Source organism: Chelonoidis abingdonii, chromosome 11 (genome assembly GCF_003597395.2).
Source record: "Chelonoidis abingdonii isolate Lonesome George chromosome 11, CheloAbing_2.0, whole genome shotgun sequence".
In the NCBI taxonomy this organism is placed as follows: Eukaryota; Metazoa; Chordata; order Testudines; family Testudinidae; genus Chelonoidis; species Chelonoidis abingdonii.
Genome location: NC_133779.1, coordinates 34,999,424 through 35,020,151, shown reverse-complemented (window position 1 = coordinate 35,020,151; position 20,728 = coordinate 34,999,424). Strand labels below are relative to the sequence as shown.

Here is a 20,728-nt window from a genome sequence, read left to right as displayed (position 1 = left end):
GGATAAAAGTGTTAAGGATTGTCAGGCGCCACATGCAGCTGCCTGCTGGCGTGTTGGGAGGGGAGAGGAAGGCAGAGCCGGTGGCCCCCTCACCTGGCTGGAGGTGCCGGGGGGCGGCAGAGGGGCTTTCCTCTTTCTCGGGGTGCTGTTCCTCTCGCTGGGCAGAGGCTGGCTTGGCAATGCCATCTGTGGAGACACGGACGGGAGAGGGCTCCAGGCTCTCTCAGCAAAACCCGACTTGGGGGGCGGGTGGGGGGGGCAGCAAGGATGGGAGCAAGTTCAAAGGAGCATCCCCAGGGGCTCCTAATCCCTCCCCGGCCCTGGAAAAGCCTCATGTTCCAGGAGGGCTTTCGCAGGGACTCTATTCTCCCGTGAGCTCGGAGAGCCCTTCCCCTGCCCAGGACAGACCAGTTCTGTGAAAGCCCCTGAGTGGCTGGAATGTGGGGCTCTCTGCTGGGCCAGGCCCCCTGCGTCTTTACCTGCGACGTTCGCTCAGCCGACTCCTCTTCTGGAGGAGGCAGAGGGGAGGAAACAGAAACCAGCAGGAGGTTAGAGGGGCTGGGGGCACAAGCCACCCATGGCCTGGCCCCCTCAGCTCGAGGGGAAGCAGACAGACAGACACCGCCCTGGGGCTCCAGGCTCCATGCTGCCATGTAGCGGATGCAAACCTGGGACTCAACTCCCATCCCTCAGCAGACGCGCACTCAGCTGCCCGTCACTCTCCAGCACCCCCCTCTGGCCAGGCCAGGGAGAGGCACTTCCCATCCAGAGTTTGAGCGGCTGGGCAAGTGAAAGGAGGGGGTGCCCCAGAGACCCCCTACACTGGGGAAACACACATGCTCCCTGCCCCCACCCAGCAGAGTCAGGCCAGTCACCCCACCTGCAAAGCAGGGACATTATCGCCTCCCCCGGGCAGGGGTGAGATGCTGCTGCACGGTGCTCTGAGACCTCAGGAAGGACGGGGTTTGGCCGGGGGCACCTTACCGCTGGCCCAGGAGCGGCGCTGGCAGGCGTCCTGCAGGTAGTGCTGGATCAAGGCATTCCCCGTGGCCAGGCCGTAGCGCGCTGCGTCCTGGCCCCTGGCGTCAACCATGCCGACCCGCGCCCCAGCATGGATGAGAACTTCCACCGTCTCCACGCTGCCGTTCTCGCAGGCCAGCATCAGGGCTGTTCTACAGCGGGGGTGGGGGAGAGAGATGGCCCCACTCACCCTCCAGAGCCAGTGGCATGAGGGAGGTGAACTGGATCTCTGCTGGGGCCAACTCTCCTAGCCCTTCTCTTCAGCTGCTCCTGGCCCCTCTCCCTTCTCCGCCCCGAGGACAGGGCTGCCCAGGTTTGCAATCAGGCTCGGGGCAGGCAGGATATTCCCGCAGTGACGGGCCGGGAGCGAGAACCCCGGCCAGACTTCAGCAGACACTGCGCGGGGAAACCCCATCTCAAGGTGGGGAGCTCACCTGCTCCATCACCCCGCCCACGCGGGGCAAATGCGGGATCTGCGCAGGCCGTTTAGGTTACGGCTTTGTAAGACGCTTCGTCGCAGATCCGCAGCCAGTGCCTGCCTGACTCATCCTGCCCCCCTCGCGTCAAGACGGAGCCAGGCCCTTAGGTTGCCAGCTGGAGACCTCTGGCCCCCGGTCGGATCCAGGCCCGCAGTCCTGCCCAATGATAGGACTCATTTCTCCGCCATGAGTCTCCCCACCCCGCACTTTAACCCTCTCTTCTCCAGCCCTGCTTCCTTCCAGGGCCCTTCAGCGCTCACCTGCCCTGCTGGTCTCTGCTATTCACAGCAGCTCCATGATGCAGCAGGTACCGGCACAGCTCCGAGTGGCTCATCTTAGCTGCCAGGATCAGAGGGGTGGAGCCATCCTAAAGCAGGGGCATGGCGAAGAAAGGTCAGTGGGGGGAAGGTGGGAAATGAGCAGCAGCAGGTAGCCGGGCTCTGATACAGCCTCCTTCACTCTCTGGTACCCACCTCCTGGGAGCGTCCTCCCATCTGTCCAGAGGCAGACCCCACTGCAGATGGACAACGAGCCCATGGAGCACACACTGTCCCATCACCAGGCAGATGGTCAGGGACAGACACCAACCCTTCTCTTAATCATAATGACACCTGGCTTTTCTCTAGCGCTTTCCAGCAGGGGAACTCAAAGCATTTCACAATCTTTAATGACCCCACCTGTGAGGCAGAGCAAGGCTATTATCCCACTGTTCAGAGGGGGAGGCACAGGAAGGCTAAATGACTTGCCCAAGGTCATACGGGAGGTCTGTGGCAGAGCAGGGAACTGAGGTCGCCCAACTCCTAGGTGAGTGCCCTAACCACTAGGCTGTCCCTCCTGAGGCAGGACGAGATATTATTTTGTAAGGTGGATACCATGTGCAAAGAACGCAAACTAAACAGAACTGTAAAACCCAGGTGCATAGTGAAAACCCAGCTCCACGAACGGCATAAGCCACGTCTGCAGGAGAAGTTCTCCCACCAACATAGCACTGTGCACATAAACACATATGGTGGGAGAACTTCTGTCACTCGAGATGGTGGAATATTCACACCCCTGAGTGACATAAATTTTGCAGAGGTCATAGTGTAGATATAGCCTTAGGTGCAAGATTCCTCTTCGCTTCATGTCCTTTAACACCAGGCATTATTCTGTCTATCTCGGGAACTTACACAGCAACATGGTTAGGAGCTGAAGGTAAAATAGATATATGTGTTATTGCTGCGTTCTGTTTAGCCGCTGCTGCATTCCACCCAAGAAGTGGCTGCATTTCAGTGGTGGGTGAGGTGATCACTGCACATCTGGGTCTCTGCTACATCACACCACCTTTCCAATGGAGAGCAAGGGGCACCTAGGCTTGTGGTGACTCTCTGTGCAGCGGAAATCAACCCCCTGAAGGTCAACAAAGCATAAACCTGATGGAAAGAACCACCTCACCTTGTCCTTGGTATTCAAGGAGGCCTTGAAATCGCAGAGAATCTCTGAGCATGAGATGCAGCCGCTGACAGCTAGAGAGGAAGAGAGGGACCGTGAACCCCTGCTCACTGCCCCTGCCCCTTCCTCCATGTCAGGATCTGGCCCAGACTGGCAAATCCCAAGGTGCTACAGTGGAGAGAGCATATTGGATCCACGTGGCCCATCACCATGGAATCTGGGCACATTCCTGGCCCTCACTCCCCTGTGCATTCACCCTTCTGCACAGCCACCTACCTTTGAAATCCTCACTATTGGTCAAGTTACTGGCAGACGGTTTACCCAGCTGATTTGACACCCGTGTTTAAGATGGGGGAGGGGGAGAGGGGAGGATGCAAGTGGGACAGAGGGTCCTCTGCTGACCTGCATGGTGGAGCGCTGTCCGACCGTTGCTGTCGGCGCCATCAACCGGGCAAGATGCCTAATGGGCAGAGAAGATGGTGAGTGAAGAACAGGGGACAACCACCTTCCCAGCGTATGGGAGATAAAAAAAAAAAAGAAGAAGTGGGCAATTTGTCAGAGAGACCCACGGGTAGGTACTACTCTGTGTCAGCAATTCTTGTCAGGCCTGACATATTCACTACACCTAACACACCATTGTCATGATATACACCCAAAAGGTTGCCTGTAATAAGAACGAATGGCCATTCAGCCATCTAGCCCAGTATCCTGTCTTCCGACAGTGGCTAATACCTGACGCTTCAGAGGGAGCGAACAGAACAGGGAATCATCAAGTGATCCATCCCCTGTCGCCCATTCCCAGATTCTGGCAAACAATACATCAATGGAAACCCAGTAACTTGCCGATCGTTAATATTCTTGTGTGATGTATGTACGGGGTGCATACAAAGAGTTATATGTACTAGAATATTGTGCTTAAAATGCGTTGGGCAAGCAATCCATCAGACCAGTCTGCCTTAGATAAAGGAACGTGTATTTGCTTGTCTGACCAGCCTGGTTGCCAGGCAGAGACAATGAAGGTACGTTTCCATAACAGATAAACCAAGCCATCAACCTAGCAAGTGGAGGAGGCAGCTTCCAGGACAAAGACAAGGGGTCTGAACCTCAAATGATAAGCAGTTGACTCAGCGGTTTACATTAGTGTATTATAAAAGTCTGGCAGGTACGGTCTTTTATGAAAGCCTGTGACAGGAGAGAGAACCTTGGTCTGGGCTTAGTTGTCAAAGATACATTGCAAAGGTTTCCTGGATTATAAAAAGAAAGGGGAGAGAACCCCGTAGCGGACCATCACTTGGGGGATTCGAGGGGGCAGAGCTCTTGAAATCACAGAAGGTTGAGTCCTTCATCCAAGACGGCTGAAGTTTCTGGGAACTAAATTTAGGTGAGAAACTTACTTGGGCCAAGATTGTAACTTTCTCAAATCAAGCTTTCGTCTTAGAGGCATCTTTTTACTTCTGCTTTGTTTGTAAGCCGTTCTCTCTTTATTCCTTACATTTGGGATCTCTCAAGCCTCTGACTTTTTGTTTAATAACCTTCTTCTACTTTTTCTGTAAACCAATGCAGTGGTGTGGTTGAAATCAGCGTGTTTGTCAAACCCCAATTAAATTAACGAGCTGCCGTATATTGACTCTTCAGGGAGGCAACGAAGTTAATAATGTCTGTGTGTTCCAGGAGAGGGCTGGATGCTGTAGAGGCAGGCGGGTTTTGGGGAACTTCAAGACTGGAGTCACTCTGCAAACAGTACCAGGAAGATGGAAGCCGAGGTGTGACTCGCATGCTTGTCTGCTGGCTGTGAGCCACAACTGCACAAGATTCCAGGCATCCAGCATTGCAGGGCACCCAAAACGTCACAGGTAAACTAACCTGAACTAAAAACCACATTCCCCACATGAGAAGTGCTGCTCTGTGGTGACACCTTCAGCAAATCCCTGGCTGCCGTGTGAAGTCACCCACAAAAGGAAGGGTAACTGGCCAGGATCAAGGCCCCTTTTTCCATGCAGGTGCCCACCCTATAATGCTAAGCAGCGGAGTTCTGCTATGTCCAGTCACTCATTGCTGGGTTCAGTAGGGAAGGCAGAAGAGACAGGCTGAGGGGTGGGATGTATTGACCTAAACTCTGTCTTGCTGACCTATTCATGTAATAGCCTCTGGAGGAGACCAAATAGCTCAGGGGGTCATTCATGGACTGGACAAAGCTGGTCAAATGGGATTTTCCCCAGGAAAAATTTTGATTTTTTTCCACCAAAAACTTGCACACTGAAAGATTTTTGGCTGAAAATTTTAAATATCTCAAATGCTGCCATTGTGCCTCGTGGGAGTTGTAGTTTGGGTGCCCCATGCTCACATTCTCTTCTATAGGCAGGGCTGCCTGGTTGGACTACAACTCCCATGATGCACCATGGTCCACCTGCTTGGCGAGGGGAAACAGGTCCATCATGGGAGTCCCTGGCCATAGCGCATCAAGGGAGACATAGTCTGGCCAAGCAGCGCAGCCTACAGAGGAAAACAGGGACGTGGCAACTGAACTTCAACTCCCATGAGGCACTGTGGCAGCATATCCCAATCAAAATATTTTGGTTTTTGAGGGATTCTGGTTTTTTACACACATCAAAAAACCAACAAAGTTTTTCCCTGGAAAGCAGACACTTTTCACAAAACACTTGGTCAACATCCCAATTTTCCACTGAAAAACAGTTTAGATGGGAAATGTTTGACTAGCCCTAGTATGGAGATTTCACACCTAGATGGCAATTCTAACCCTGCCTAGGTTGTTCCCTGGACTGAAAGGTCACACGGACAATTTCCCTGCATGGTCAGGAGCTTCCGCAGTAGGTGAACCCTATGAGGGCTGTTATATTCCCCACAAACTCCCTGTACCCTGATCTCCAGCCCTCAGCGCTTCAACATCAACAATGGACACATCCCTTCCTGTCAAACTCTAGGTTCCCACTGCTCCTGCTTGGCTGACGTACCTGCAGCAGTTTGCTCACGCACTCTGGGTGGCCGTGTTTAGCAGCCAGGTGGAGCGCATTGTACCCTGGAAAGAGAGAGACTGGCAGGGTCAAGGGGTAATCATAATGATGACGATACTTTATACGTGCACCCAGGGAGATCATAACAAATCGTCAGCATCAAACAATTTCTTCTCAACCCCTGGACCCCACCCTGAGGCAGGTAATCGACATTCATGAATCACGTCACCCACCACCAAATTGCAACCACCTCTGGGGCAGGATGCAACAGCTGGTTAATAGTTCACAGCAGCGCTACAGGGTGGCTTAAGACATGGGGACTCCTCTACCCAATAAGAACCGCACAAGAAAAGCAGGGAGACAATACAATTTTCCACGCTGGAATCTGACTAGGAATCCAGGGTTAACTCTCCTAGCGTGAGGAAAAGCACCATCAAATCAGATCTGGAATCATTGTAAGTAACCAGGAACCAAACAGTAGGCAATCCAGCAGCAGAGCGCCTCCTAGCACCCTGCTGGGGCACTACTTTATTATCAGCTTGGGAGAAAAAGACCACAGCTCACTGAATCACCAACACCCCTTTACTACAACACCTCGGTGGCCTATGTCGGTCTCCCATCCAAAGAGCAAACTGGACCAGACCTTGCTTAGCTTGTGAGATGCAACAAAAGCCCAGCGCAAGGCAGGCTGCAGGATCTCACTGAAGCACTCCCTATGGTGTAAATTTTAAAATATTGGGACTATTTCTATTTGGAGTCTAAAGCATGCAGAGGAGACACCCAGACCCCTCCCAAGAGCACAGGACAGTGGTTCTCAAACTTTTTTTCCCACGGATCACTTAAAAATTGCTGAGGGTCTCGGCGGACCCCTTAATAATCTTTCCAAATGCTGTTTGGACCATTAGCTAACTACCGTAAAGTGATTTGGAGTTAAAAAAATGTAATAAGAATTAACGTTTTTTTTGTTCTACAGATAAAAGCACACAACTCTTGTTTTAATATCAGTAGTCTTATCTTTCTAATGAGATGGATGTGCCCTCTCTCCCCTGCCGCTGCAGCCCGAGCTGGGGCTGGAAAGGAGGGGAGTCTCTCCCTCTCTCCCCTGCCACAGAAGCCACAGAGCTGAGCCTGGGAAGGAGGTGGGAGGGTCTCTCCCTCTCTCCCCTGCCACAGCAGCCACAGAGCTGAGCCTGGGAAGGAGGGGGGGGTATCTCTCCCTCTCTCCCCCACCACAGCAGCCCCCAAACTGGGGCTGGGAAGGAGAGATGTCTCTCCCCGGCAGCCACAGCCCTGGAGCTGGGGAAGTCACCTCTTTCTCTGGCTACCGCAGCCCTGCCCATCCCCAATTCCCCCCACCCCACTCTTCTCACCTCACTACCCCCTCCCACCTACCCCTATTCCCCCCAAGGACACCACCTCACCTTACATGTGTGTCTTCTCCGGGGTCCAGGCTCCTAATTAGCGGAGCCACACCTGCGCGGCTCTGCTAATTAGCTGGGTGGCCCTTCATTCGCTTGTGTGCGGCTGCCCAGGTGTGCACCTTAGAGGGAACTATCCGCGGCCCACCTGAATGGAGCTCGCGGACCACTGGTGGTCCGGGGACCACAGTTTGAGACCCTCTGCTCTAGTATGTGGAAGCAGTTGCCAGATATGCCTTTTACACACACTACCAGCAATAGGCAAGTGCGTGATGATTCTTATCCACTTGGGACATAGCCCGCTGCCCTAACCATCCCGGTTAGAACTGCGGTGAAATGCAGGGTCCCCACACGCAGCCAGGCTCTCACAGACACAAGATTTCTCATTGCCCCTTTCGCCCGTGCTCCGCTCAAGCCTGCAGGGCCGTTTTTAAAGCAAGAAAACTGAGCAGCTTTGCCGCCTTCTTTCCAGGGATCACCAAGCTGAGTCAGCAGCTGAGCCAGAGATTACAGGGATTTGGAGAGATCCGTCCCTTTTATGCCAGGGGAGGGCTGGCAAACGACCAGGAGAACAATGAAGATTGGACTAAAGGATCCCAGAGGAGCCTGCCACCCCTCAGAAAGGGGAAGCTTGGCAGCTCCACAGGAACGGGCTTGATCCTATAGCTGGGAAACACAGAAATTAGACAGGGCAGAGATCCATAAGGTCCCATTTAACTCCTACCCCCCTTGGACAGTACAGGAGCGGTCCCAGCAGCATGGCCCAAGTCAACGTCCTCACTGTCACGTCACATCAGGGCGGAGTCAGACCGCGCTGCCTACCCGAGCTGTCTGTGGTCATGGCGTCCGCTCCATGAGCGAGCATCACTTCCAGGCAGTCCACGTTCCCTCTCGTTGCAGCCAGGTGGAACCTGTGGCACAACCAAGGAGCTCCCATCACCATTCACACTCCAGAGACCCCTCCCGCCACCCCCTCTGCTTAAAAGGCCAAAGTCTGAGAAATTTCCGTATATACAAAAAATCCTTAAAAAACCCCAACACATGACTAATGTGTTCCCTTTCCAATCTCTTCCCCTCTGGTTTGTTTTTGTAGGGTTGCTGATCTACTCTTGGCCACACCCACTGGTTTGTTACCATAAGGCTGCTTGTGAAGCGAGGGGGGGGAGGGGAGCTGTGAAAAGCAAAGACTCTGAGAGAGTAGCCTTGAGGTTGCTCTCACATATGCCACAGCCCAGGCAGGCCCCAAGCTATGCGGAGTACAATGATGCCTTAAAGCTATCACCTCAAACCCAGAGATGGGGGGAACCGAGACTCTGGCCCAGTCTCTTTAGCAGGGAAAGTGACTCACGCGGATTTGCCCTCCGAGTCCAGTTTGGTGGGGACCAGGCCCTTGCGGAGAAGTAGAGACGTCACCTTCTCGGGGTCGTTGTAGTCCACGGCCTGTAGGAGCTTCTCATCATTCTTACCCCAGTCATGGCTCTGAAACCCAAACAGGGGCAAAATCAGGGACTTTGGAGCCCTACCACAGCTCGCTGGAAGGGGAGGGGGAAAAGGATACATCCAACAAGTTGGGATGCTAGCCTGGGATCTAGGAGCTCTGGATTCAATTCCCTGCTCTGCCACAGATTCCTTGCGTGACCTTGGGCAAGTCACTTAGGTCTGTTGATGACGGGCTTTTGAAAACCGGCTTTCCTTCTTTGACGTGGTGCTCACAAGCCAGTTCCTCCAGCCTCTCTGTGGGTTTTCTACTCTTCTCTGAACTCCCTGCAGTTTGGCTGGCAAAGAGGTTCCAGGGAATCCCAGCTGACATCCCGCTTTGATCTCCGTGCCTGCCAGAGACATTTTCTTTTCGTCTTGTAACCAGCTTTGTGTTTGACTTTTCTGTAAAACGCTGAGAATCCACCGGTCTGCGTTGCAAGCTGCCACTAACACCCAGGTACCAAGTGAGCCGAACTCCACTCAGAAAACTCACAGGAGAATTCATGGGAATCTGTGGGAATACATCACTTTCCACCTCCTTCCCATGCCACCGGATTAAAGAATACCTCTCATGGGATTCATCCCTCACTTGTCTCCTGCAGACAAGATGCAGCCACAGTTCCCCATTAAGGTCATGACCCTGGAAAGACTTACGTATGTGCTTAGATCTGCACGCCACGGTGCACGTGGCTAAGCATGGGCACCATCATCCCATCGGGGCAGCGGGGTTCCAATTTGCTCTCTCCGGATACTGAAGTGCTGGGGTGCAAGTTTAATTCAATGACACCAAGCACTGGTGGAGGGAAAACACTGACGCTCCTAATTAAGTCGAGAGAGTGACTGCTATAAAGGACAATTCAGCTGCGGTAAAAATGGGAGTCACCTTTAGAGAGCGGATAATGTCATCGATTCCTGCAGGCTGGTTCCTAAACCGCTCCTAATCCCAGGGCCAATACAACCGCTAGCCACCTTTGATGGTCCAGTCTTCAGCACCCCGGGCTGCACTGACAACACCAAGCGGGATGGGTGCTGAGCCAGCCCTGCAATTCATCCTGAAATCAACAGAAGCTGCAGGCATCCAGCTCCTCCCTGGAGCACATCCCACTAGGAACAGCTGCCTTGTTCTTAAAGAGATCATTGATGGGAGCTCACGCTGGTGCCAGGAGCCTAGAGTAACCCATGGACAGGTAGCTAAGTAGGGGGCCTGGTATGGGGGTGAGGAGATTCATGGGCAGACTGGGATCGGGGCAGGGGGTGCACGGAAAACCCGGGAGGGGGAGGGTGGTGTGTGTGCAGGGTCAGCCCAGGAAGGGGATGGGGAGAGAGGTGAACACGGTGCAGCACAGGCAGAGGGGGCGGGGGCTGGAGGGACATGCACAGCTTAGGCAACTGGAGGTGCAAGTGGCAGGGAGGGCAAGTGCACCTCGGAGCTGGAGGGACAAGGGCATGTGCTCCTTGCAGAGGTAGGGGGTGGGGTCAAGCTGTGCATCTGCAGGCCACAGAGCTGGGAGGTGAGGGGTCCATGTGCAGCCTGGGGAGCTAGAGAACAGGGGGTGCATGGGCAACTCAGGGGGCAGGGGGTGCATGGGCAGCCCGGGGGGCTGGGGAGTTGAGGGTGCATGGGCAGCCCAGCGGAGAGCTGAGGGGCAGGGGGTGCATGGGCAGCCCGGCGGGGAGCTGAAGGGCAGGGGGTGCATGGGCAGCCCGGGCGGGGAGGCTGAGAGGGACCGGGGGTGCATGGGCAGTCCCGGGGGGGGGTTGGGGCAGGAGGTGTGCATGGGAGCCAGGCTGCGGACCTGGGGGGCAGGGCGGTGCATGTTGCAGCACGGCGGGGGTCCTGGAGGAAAGGGGGTGCATGGGACAGCGGGTCGGGGAGCTGTGGGGGCAAGGTGCGAATGGGAGAGCCGGGGCTGGGGAGCTTCGGGGCTAGGGGGAAACTGGGGGCCGGGGGTGCAATGGACAGCCGGCGGGAGCGAGTGGGGGCCGAGGGCACATGGGCAGCCCGGGTGCAGGAAGCTGGGCCTCAGGTGAGGCATGTGAGGGCAGTGGGGTGCATGGGCAGCTCGCGGGGGGGGGGGGGCTGGGGGTGCATGGGACAGCCGGGCAGAGAGCTGGGGGCAGGGGCGTGCATGGACAGCCTGGGAGGAGGCTGGGGGGAACAGGTGCGCATGCGAGAGCCGGGGCGGGCGTGCTGGCGGCAGGGGGGTGCATGGGCAGCCCGGGGAGGAGCTGGGGGGCAGGGTGCGCATGGAGAAGCCGGGGCGGGGTGCTGGGGAGGGGGTGCATATGGGCAGCCCGGGGAAGGCTGCGGGGGCAGGGAGGTACATGGTTAGTCCGGAGGATGTGCGCTGTGGGAGCAGGGGGTCATGGTAGCAGCCCGGGGAGGAGTGCTGGGGGCGGGTTACTGGGCAAGCCGGGAGGAGCTGGGGGGCAGGGCGGTTACATGGGCAGCCGGGAGGCGTGGGGCAGGGGTACATTGGAGAGCCAGGGCGGGGTGCTGGCAGGAGTGGGTGCGATGGGGCAGCCTGGGGAGGAGCTGGGGGGCAGGAGGGTACATGGGCAGCCCTCGGGAGGAGCTGTGGCGGGCTATGGGGTACATGGCAGAGCCAGGCTGGGTTGCTGGGGGGCAGGGTGGTGGCATGGTCATTGGGCACGTCTGGGGAGTGAGCTGGGGGGCAGGGGTTACATGGAGAGCCAGGCCGGGGTTGCTGGGGGGCAGGGTGCACTGGGCAGACCGGGAGGAAGCCTGGGGGCCAGGGGTGTCATGGGGCAGCCGGGAGTGAGCTGGGGGGCAGGGGGTGCAATAGGCAGCCCGGGTGGAGCTGGGGGCAGGGGGAACATGGAGAGCCAGGCGGGGTGCTGGGGACAGGGTGTGCTATGGCAGCCCGTGGGAGGAGCTTGGGGCGGCAGGGTGCATGATAGCCGGGTGTGAGGGGCTGGGTCGGCCCCCGCGGGAGGCAGGCGCGCGGTCGGGGAAGGTCGGGCGGGACGTACGCGAGAGGAGGCGCGCGCAGAGGCACATCTGCTTCATGGTAGCCAGCAGCGGGCGGGCGCCATCCACCCGCGCCGGCCCGCGTGCCAGGACGAAAGCCGGGACCGGCGGGGACCCTCTTGCTGCGAACGGCTCCCAGCGCCCACCGCCCCTCTGAGCCGGGCGCCAGCGGCAGCTTTCAGTCACCGGCCAGGATCCGCCTCCCTCCCTCGGGCCGGCGGCGCCTTGCCTGCTGCCTGAAGAGAGGAGAGGCCGGGCAGAGCCCCGACCGAGCCCCCCCGGGGCCAGGGAACGGAGAACCCACCCACCCCCATCCGGGGAGCAGAGACTCTTTCCTCCTCTCCCCACCCCCACGTGGGGACCCCAGGCATCGGGGGCCTCCGCAAAGCCAGGGAAGCAGAGATACCCCCCAAGCCAGGGGATCAGGGACCCCAGGCAGGAAGGCCCCCCCTACCAAAGCCAGGGGAGCAGAGACACCCCCCAAGCCAGGGGATCAGGGACCCCAGGCAGGAAGGCCCCCCTACCAAAGCCAGGGGAGCAGAGACACCCCCCAAGCCAGGGGATCAGGGACCCCAGGCAGGAAGGCCCCCCTACCAAAGCCAGGGGAGCAGAGACACCCCCCAAGCCAGGGGATCAGGGACCCCAGGCAGGAAGGCCCCCCTACCAAAGCCAGGGGAGCAGAGACACCCCCCAAGCCAGGGGATCAGGGACCCCAGGCAGGAAGGCCCCCCCTACCAAAGCCAGGGGAGCAGAGGCCCCCTCCCCCAAGGATTCCAAGCCCAAATCAAGAGGACAGTGACCGGGGCGGCTCCAGGCCCCAGCACACTGGTCCCGGCTTCGGGGGACCTCCCGCAGGCAAACCGCTGGAGGCAGCCTGCCTGCCGGGCTTTGGGCGGCAAAATCCCTAGAGCCGCCCCTGACAGTGACCCCAGGCCATAGGGATGCCCATCCCCAAATATTGGTTTACTAACATCGGCCTGTGACCCTGGTGGGGACACTGGGGTCCCTGTTTCCCTGTGGCTCTGAATGAGGCTGACGCAGTTTGGATCCTACTTTGGCATGATCAGTCATGGGGCCAGGAATCACAGGCTGAGGCTGGAAAAATCCCCTAAATCGTGTTGGGACAAGATGCGCTGGGACTTCCAGGACCCCGGTGAGCAAAGGGTCGGGCTCGGCTCGGCTTGGCCTTGCCCAGATGCCCAGGGGAAGGACCGTCCAGGAGTTGCTAGGAAGGAGTTGGGGGGAGAATGTCTGTGGGAAGGGAAGACGGTCCAGAGGCACAGGGCGCTCTGAGTGTTACCCTTTGAGGAGAGGACCTGCCTGGCTACCTCTTGTTTCCTGCTGAGCCATCCCACCAGGTAATAGGTTTATAGGGCAATGTGCTAAATTAACATGATGGGATCACCGCGCCTAGTGCTTTGTACGCTTGGGATCCATAGGGCTACAAAGAAGGTAAGTATTTTTATTCCCCTTACATAGATTGGGGAAACTGAGGCACAGAATTGCTAAGTGACTTTTCTGGAGGCAGACCGGGAGTCAAGGAGAGGGCTGAGACTAACATCCCAGGCACGTGCCTACTGCTTCTCCCATGCTACTCCGCTTGGAAAATTTAAAAAAAAAAAATAGTACCAACGCAAACCTATTTATGTGGAATGTGGACACAGTATCCAGTTCCTCACATGAGAGCTCTGTGTCTGCTAGGTATGAAATCTGCAGCCCTGGCATCCAGACGGCAAGGATAGAGCACTCTCTCTCTGCCTTATAATTTGAGGTTGGGTTTTTGTTCCGAGCTCCATTTCTCTGCACATATGGGTGATCCACCGACTGTCTCCTCCGGAGCTTCCAGTCAGCTCAGCCACTGCCTTCATCTTACAGCTGGGAGCAGAAACGCCGTTTTTATCCACACTGCAGGCACAAAGCTAAAGCTGGAGCTCTGGAGTCCTCCTCTTTGTTGCTAAATAATTGAAGAGTGTTGATTTTCTGTCTCCAAGGCTTAATTCCGCCCCAGTGGAAACCTGACACGCTTGGCTCTGCAGAGCTGGAAACCTGAGTGAGAAACCGCTCCTACACCATTGCACGGCGGCGATCCTGTTCTGTTGGACTGATCCGCCCAGCAGCAGCTGGAGAGCTCTCCATGCCAGGTGGAGAGCAGACATAACTGCATGTCTGGCTGATGAATGAGTGTGCGCTGGTATCCCCAGGCACAAGGATCTGTCCATGCAGAGTCAGCTGTAGAATTGGGGCCTAAAATTCTACCTCGGTTCCCCACGGTCCCTCTCCTTTACTCTGCCTTGTTTTTCTTTTCTCCACCCTTTACTTTTGTCCCTTCCTTTCTCTGGAACGATTCTGTTTCCACTTGGAATTTGATCCATTGCAAAGAAGCAGCCGCTTCTGACAGCTGAATCACTGACTCGGCGATTGCACCTTGTCGCACTGCGATATTACAGAGAATGGCCCTGTGTCAGGGAAAGCCAGTCTATATGCTGCACTGCACAGAGAGTGGGAAGAAACAGCTTCCTCAGGCCACTGGCCTGAAGCCCAGTGAACCAAATCCTGCTCACCCTACTCCCAGGAGTGATGAGAATACTTCACACTTAGAGCATTTTGCATCCATTGCTCTCAAAACACTTGGCAAAGGTGAGGGAGCAGTAGTATCCCCATTTTACAGATGGGGAAGCTGGGGCATAGAGGGGCAGTGACTTGCCCAAGGTCAAACAGTGAGTCAGGGAGCTAATTGGGAACAGAGCTAGGTTCCCCTGGCTCCCAGCCTGGTTTCCTGTCTGCTGTAGTCTTAGTGACTTCAATGGAAGCACGATTGGGCTGACTGACTTCAATGGGGTTACTAGCTGTCCCAGGTTGGCAGCTTTCACCCGAAGTGTCCCACCCTCTTTGCAGCTGTTAACCCTTTCCCAGCAGGATAAAGGGGGTTCTACTGGCTCATTGAGTCAAGGAGGTGGGAGTGGATCTTTCAAGAGAGGACCTAGAGAGTGGGCTGAGCACTCTGGAGGGAGGAACTCTAGGACTAGTCAAGCCTAGGCAAAAGACACAATCTGAGCTTTGTGGTGCTGTTGTTAGTGTTTTGCTAATAAAGCCAAATCTCGGGGAGCAGGTTGGTACCTTTGCAGAGCAGATTGAGAAAGAAACTTGCTCACATGACATATGCAAAGGCCACAAACAAGCCTTGTCAGTTGTCTGCCTTTCTCTGTTTCCTGTCACTCTCCGGTCACTGGAGTATCGACACTGAAGCGGTGCAGCAGTGCTGCTGCAGCATTTCAAGTGAAGACCAGGAGACTCACCACTGTCCAGAGAAGTCCAGCTACCCCTGGGCAACCCCACTGCACTCAGCGGAGTTCAGAGATGTAAAGGAGGGCAGGGTGAGGCAGTGCATTTGCAATTCAGCGACCAGTTCTGTGACCGCGTGAGACAGCACTGACGCTGGCTGTCCTCCAGAAGATGGACGGCCAGAACTAGGGTAACGCACTGAGTAACACATATGGGTGAAAAGGGGGAACAACAGTAGACTAATGACAGCACAAGAGTGGGGGAGGAGGCCATCATTCTACCCTGGCCAGGACATTCTGAACCAGGAAGGAGCCAATGCCGGGGGATGTTCATATTTTGTTCTGGTGAACCCTTGGCTGGAAAGATAACGACTTTAGCATCATCTTCATACAGAATGGGGCCCAGAGCTCTTCCCAAGATGACTGTATGAAACACACTCTTTGCGACTCCTAGGTGATGGACCAAGAGTGGATAATGCTGCATTCAGTTGAAACTGCCGGGGGGGAACTTAGGTTGCTAGAATGTAAATGACCCAAGCTGTCATTTGGCCGTGGGTGGCAATACCCTCACTCTTGCAAAAATGTCTTTAATGATGACAAGCAGTCAGGGTTTCCGTTCATTTCTCATCTCCAGCAGCACAGTATCCACTAGCATCATGCTGGGGCATCAGTGCCCCCAAAGGAAAGTGCCCCCTACTGAATCACCAACCCCCTTTCAGCAATACTCACTTCCGTCTTCTTAAACTTGGCCTTCAGGCTTTTCATTCTGGCTTGAGTTCTCACGCTCTGCCTCTGTTTCAGGGGAAGTCTCTGAACAAGGAACATAATGATGTTTTAAGGTACCAGTGAAGCCTGGTTTTTCTATCAGAAGCTAAATGCTGGGTGTAAATTCAAACATTCCCACCTCTCCCCACATCCCAGTGAGACAATCAAAAATTCTTTCAGCGTTTAAAGATGGAGCTGCCTCCCGTCATTATACATGACACCAGACCAAGCCACTCAACAGACTGCTGTGTACGAGCAATGGGAAGACATGGTGTAGCCTTCATGGGGGCTCAAGTCTCTGTATAGCGCAGAATGGTGCTTGGCTCTAGCCAAACATTCAGACTCATGCAACCCTCCATTACTGACTTGTCACCAAAATGAGCACAACCGTAGGGCAGTGGTTCTCCATCTATTTGCCATTGTGGGGCACATATGCAGCTCTCTGTCTTACGCGGGCCACATCCACACAACACATATACTACCTGTACGGCCCTGAGGATGTCACATGGGCCGCAAGTGGCCGCAGGCCGTGGGTTGAGAACCGCTGGCTTAGGGGGTGCCAGATGCTGATTTCAAATGCACACGTCCCTTCTCTTCCATTTGTTTGCTCCTACCAGCATCAACTGCCTTGGAACACTTGATGTTTGATTTCTCGCCAGTACTTGGCCGGGATAGGGACCTGCCAGCCTGTCGCTCTGTACTCTGCCACTGGGCTGCATCAAGTCATGTGATCTTTCCATCAGGGTACCATTAGCCTGCAGGCTGTGTTAGAAACTGAGTGTCTTGTTCTCTGGGCATACCACAGCAGGATGCACGCCACACCGTGTCCTGTTACCCTGGCCTCTGCCTAGTTCACTGCACATGTATGTCTAGTGCGCCTTTCCCCTGAGGCTCTCAAAGCATTTTAGAGCCAATAAATGGAGCCTCAGAACACTCGTTAGAGTCAGACATTCTTATTTCCATTTTACCGGTGGGGAAACTGAGAGACGAAGCTAAGAGTTGCCCAAGAGTGACTGGCAAATTGGTGGTAGAGCTGGGAATAGAAACCCTGAGCCCTGATTCTGAGTCCTCTGCTCTAAACACTAGATAGCACTGTCTCCCGCTTCTCACCCCTCACCGGATTGTTAAATTTGCCTGGGTCATGTCTTCTACTGTGCCGAGGCAACCTGTCAGGAGACGAGCTGACTCGATGCAGCATGGCATCTTGATATTGCCTTGGGATCGCTCTCTTTCACAGGGGAACGTGCCTCCTTGCTAATCTTGCTATTCTCAGCAGCTTTGTAGGGTCCTCTTCAGGACATGTCTACTGCCATGGGAACATGCCTTTCTGCAGAGTGATTTATATGGCTTCAGATATTTGACCCACCACTGACTGAGCTCCAGCAGCAGAGATTCCCGAAACCTGCATTGGAAGGGCTCAGCAGAATGGGGTGGCTATTCACTCAACCCTGGGGCCTTTCCATCACCCCTCCCAACCCCCTTCCCTACCTTGCCGATAATGCTGAGCGCAGCAGGGTGGGCTCCATCTCCCTCACACTCTGTTCTGTGCCCAGAGCAGAAGAAACTGAGAAGTGTCTCCTTACTTCAGTCTCATTGAAGGAATCTCACGCTACCAGAGGTGGCGCAGACGGAGCTAGCTGGTGGCACCACCAATGAGGACAGGCAAGGGGGTGGGACTTAGCTGCAGTGGGAATTAAGTTACTCACCTGCTACAGGTACAGTTACCTCTCCAAAGCAGGACGCTGCTCAGTACTGGGTGGTGGCGACAGCACTTGACTGAACACCTTTTTGTGCATAGGGGCTGCCTAGCCCAGTTATGGGTGCTCAGCAGCTCATGGTTTGTGACCAGGCCTTATATATCTGCCTGGCTGCTTCTTTTCACTTTCTGCTAGCTCCCAAAAACCAGGCTACATAGTCTCTGTACCTTTAAGGACCTGGAAGGCAGCAGCAAAAGGAAATGATTCACCTGCACCAGGATCTTGTTCATTTAGGTCCAACTCAGAAGGTAGGAGCGTACGTACCTTTGAGGACCTGGGCCTTATTTTTTTAGACCGTGATGCTGCAACCTGCTTCCTGGGGGTGAAGTCCAGCACTTACATGGAGCCCCACTGAAATCTATCAGCCAAGTTCTGTGCGGTCACAGACACCCATCCATGTGGAGTAGCTTGGTGGATCACAGCCTTAGTATGTTGCGTGAAATGTTCCTTTTTGGCATGAGTTCCAAACAGGGGCAGCTCCAGGCACCAGTGCATGCCTGGGGCGGCAAGCCGCAGGGGGGCAGCCTGCCGGTTGCCATGAGGGTGGCAGTCAGGCTGCCTTCAGTGGCGCACCTGAGGGAGGTCCACCGGTTCCATGATTTCGGCCGCGGGTACGCCAAAGGTGTGGGACCGGCAGACCTCCCGCAGGCATGCTGCCGAATCCGCATTAGCAGCGGACCTCCCGCAAGCGCGCCGCCGAAAGCCACCCAACTGTCGTGCTTGGGTCAGCAAAATACATAGAGCTGCCCCTGGTTCCAAAGGCTTGGATCCACAAAGGTATTTAGTGTCGTAACTTCGATTGCTTTCGATGGATATTAGGAACCTAAATAGCTTTGTGACTCTGGGCCAAAATGTTTAACCCTTTTATTAAATGATGTGTTTCCTTTCTCATAGCGCCTTTCAACTCAGGCTCTCCAAGGGCTGAGTCTGCCTCACACAACCCCACTGTGAGGTGGATATTATTTCCCCAAATTTGCAGATGGAGAAACTGAGGCACAGAGCAGTGATGTGACTTACCCAGGGTCACCTGTATAAAGCAGTAGCAGAGTCAGGAGTAAAAACTAAGTATCCTGACCTCCCCGCCACCCAGTCCTATAATCATTAGGCTCTAATCACTAGACAATGCTATGGCCCTGCTTCTGTACTGATCCCTGTGCAGATGGAACCCCTACGCCTAACACAGAGTTTCTTGCAGGATCGGGGCCTGTGTTTTCTAATCATTTCTTTATTTTCCTATAACAACCATAGCATGGTGGGCATGTTGTAGATGGACAAGGAGGTACGTTCCCTGCCAAAAAAAGGTACAGTAAAAATGTCTCTTGGAAAATATGACGGGCAAAACGCACAAGAACCTAGACTTTATTATAGTGAGGATCCTGTGTGTGGACTTGCATTTTCCTTGGAAGAGGTCTAGAAATAGTCTGAGAAGGCCAACACTAAAAACCAGCTTTGTCCTCACCATATGGTTAATAGGAGAGAGCACGAGGGCCACATTTTAGGATCCCAGTAAATACATTTTAGGACTTTGTAGCTACATTCTGGGCATTCCACAGACCCCCTTAAATGCAGCCAGTCATCTTATGCGTCCCTTAGGCAGCAAAGCCAATGCTGGAGAATTTATTGCATATCTTGTGATATTTGGGGTATTTCTTAAAGCCCCAGTCCCCGGAGCCAAGTTTATGTGAGAATCTTTGATTGCATGTGTTTTTTTAAAAAAAAGTTCTAACTCTCACGGTTATGGAGGAAAACTAGAAAATATGTCAAAACCCTAGGGTTGCCGACTTTCTACTCGCACAAAACCGGACACTCTTGCCCTGCCTCCTACCCTGCCCCTCCTCCGAGGCTCTGCCCCACCCGTTCTCCAAAGCCCCACCCTCACTTGCTCATTTTCACGGGGCTGACACAGGGGGCTGGGGTGCGGGAGGTGGTAAGGGCTCTGGCTGGGGGTGCAGGCTCTGGTGTGGGGCCGGAAATGAGGGTTTTGGGGTGCAGGAAGGGACTCCAGGCTGGGACTGAGGGATTTGGAGAATGGGAGGGGGATCAGGGCTGGGGCAAGGGGTTGGGGCGCAGGAAGTGGTCAGGGGTGCAGGCTCCATGTGGTGCTTACCTCAAGCAGCTCCCAGAAGCAGTGACACTACCCCTCTGGCTCCTATGTGGAGGAGTGGCCAGGCAGGTCTGTGCTCTGCTCTGTCCACAGGCTCTGCCCTGCAGCTCCCATTGGCCATAGTTCCCAGCCAATGGGAGCTGTGGAGCCAGCGCTTGGGGTGGGAGTAGCGTGCAGAGTCCCCAGGCTGCCCCTACGCGTAGGGTCCATACGGGCGACGTGCTGCTGCTTCCAGTGGAAAACCAGACACCTGACAACACCCTTGCCCCCTAGGTTCACAAAACAAAGTGCAAAGCAAAATCATCCAAAATCTATTGTTTAAAAACTCTCAAAACCACAATTTTTCAGCCAATCTCAGCATTTGTGAGGCCTGACTTGTGATTTTTCAACCCTAAGGGATGACGGTGGCGCTCAGGGCAGGGTCTGTTCTCTAGGGCCTGTCCTTTCCCAATAGCCGCCCCGGATACGGTGACCAGACAGCAAGTGTGAAAAATTGATAGGGGGTGGGGGATAATAGGAGCCCCGATATAAAAAAGCCCCAAATATCAGGAGTGTCCCTATAAAATCGGGACATCTGGTCACCCCACCCCCCGGAGCCAGGGGCCCAGGGCCCAGCGCCAGCAGGCACAGCCCACCCCTCGGGCTCTATCCCTGGCCTCTGCCCAGCTGCTGGGGGTGGCAGTTCTTGCCAGGAGCTAACATGGCGCCGGGTGGCGCTGTCCTTAGACCTCTGCGCATGCGGCTTGACAGGAGGTGGCTTCAGTCTGCCCTGCCCTGCCGCTTCCGCCCTCCCCCTCCCCTAGAGGAATTGACAACAAGGAAAACTTTATTGGTAGCGGGCCCGGGGCCGGCTGGACGATGTCGGTGAACTACGCGGCCGGGCTCTCCCCCTACTCGGACAAGGGCAAGTGCGGCCTCCCCGAGGTGAGCGTGAAGGAGCAGCCCCCCCCCGGACCCCCCACTGCCCCTGGGGGTCCCCTCGGCCAGCATCGGGGGCCTCCCTGGAACGGGGGCCCTGCGCTCCCCTCCC

At 55.3% G+C, this 20,728-nt stretch overlaps 2 protein-coding genes across 3 annotated transcripts in view; one reads left to right on the top strand and one right to left on the bottom strand.

The window, feature by feature from the left end:
- The window catches only part of ANKRD24 (ankyrin repeat domain 24), a 27,178-nt gene extending 11,330 nt beyond the window's left edge, over window positions 1–15,848 (bottom strand). The window contains exons 1-10 of the mRNA XM_032772421.1: window positions 15,802–15,848; window positions 8,669–8,799; window positions 8,143–8,231; window positions 5,903–5,967; window positions 3,333–3,390; window positions 2,934–3,004; window positions 1,760–1,866; window positions 985–1,172; window positions 480–508; window positions 94–186 (exon numbers count right to left, since the gene is read on the bottom strand). Coding sequence (XP_032628312.1) covers window positions 94–186; window positions 480–508; window positions 985–1,172; window positions 1,760–1,866; window positions 2,934–3,004; window positions 3,333–3,390; window positions 5,903–5,967; window positions 8,143–8,231; window positions 8,669–8,799; window positions 15,802–15,837 — 867 coding nt within the window. The 5' untranslated portion in view covers window positions 15,838–15,848. The remainder of the gene's footprint in view (window positions 1–93; window positions 187–479; window positions 509–984; window positions 1,173–1,759; window positions 1,867–2,933; window positions 3,005–3,332; window positions 3,391–5,902; window positions 5,968–8,142; window positions 8,232–8,668; window positions 8,800–15,801) is intronic.
- Window positions 15,849–20,508: 4,660 nt separating this feature from the next.
- SIRT6 (sirtuin 6) overlaps window positions 20,509–20,728 on the top strand; it is a 19,287-nt gene continuing 19,067 nt past the window's right edge. For both annotated transcript variants that reach the window (XR_012656806.1, XM_032772303.2), the window contains exon 1: window positions 20,509–20,622. Coding sequence is in view for 1 of the 2 variants with exons in the window: in XM_032772303.2 (XP_032628194.1) it covers window positions 20,557–20,622 (66 nt within the window). In the remaining variant the exon portion in view is untranslated. The remainder of the gene's footprint in view (window positions 20,623–20,728) is intronic.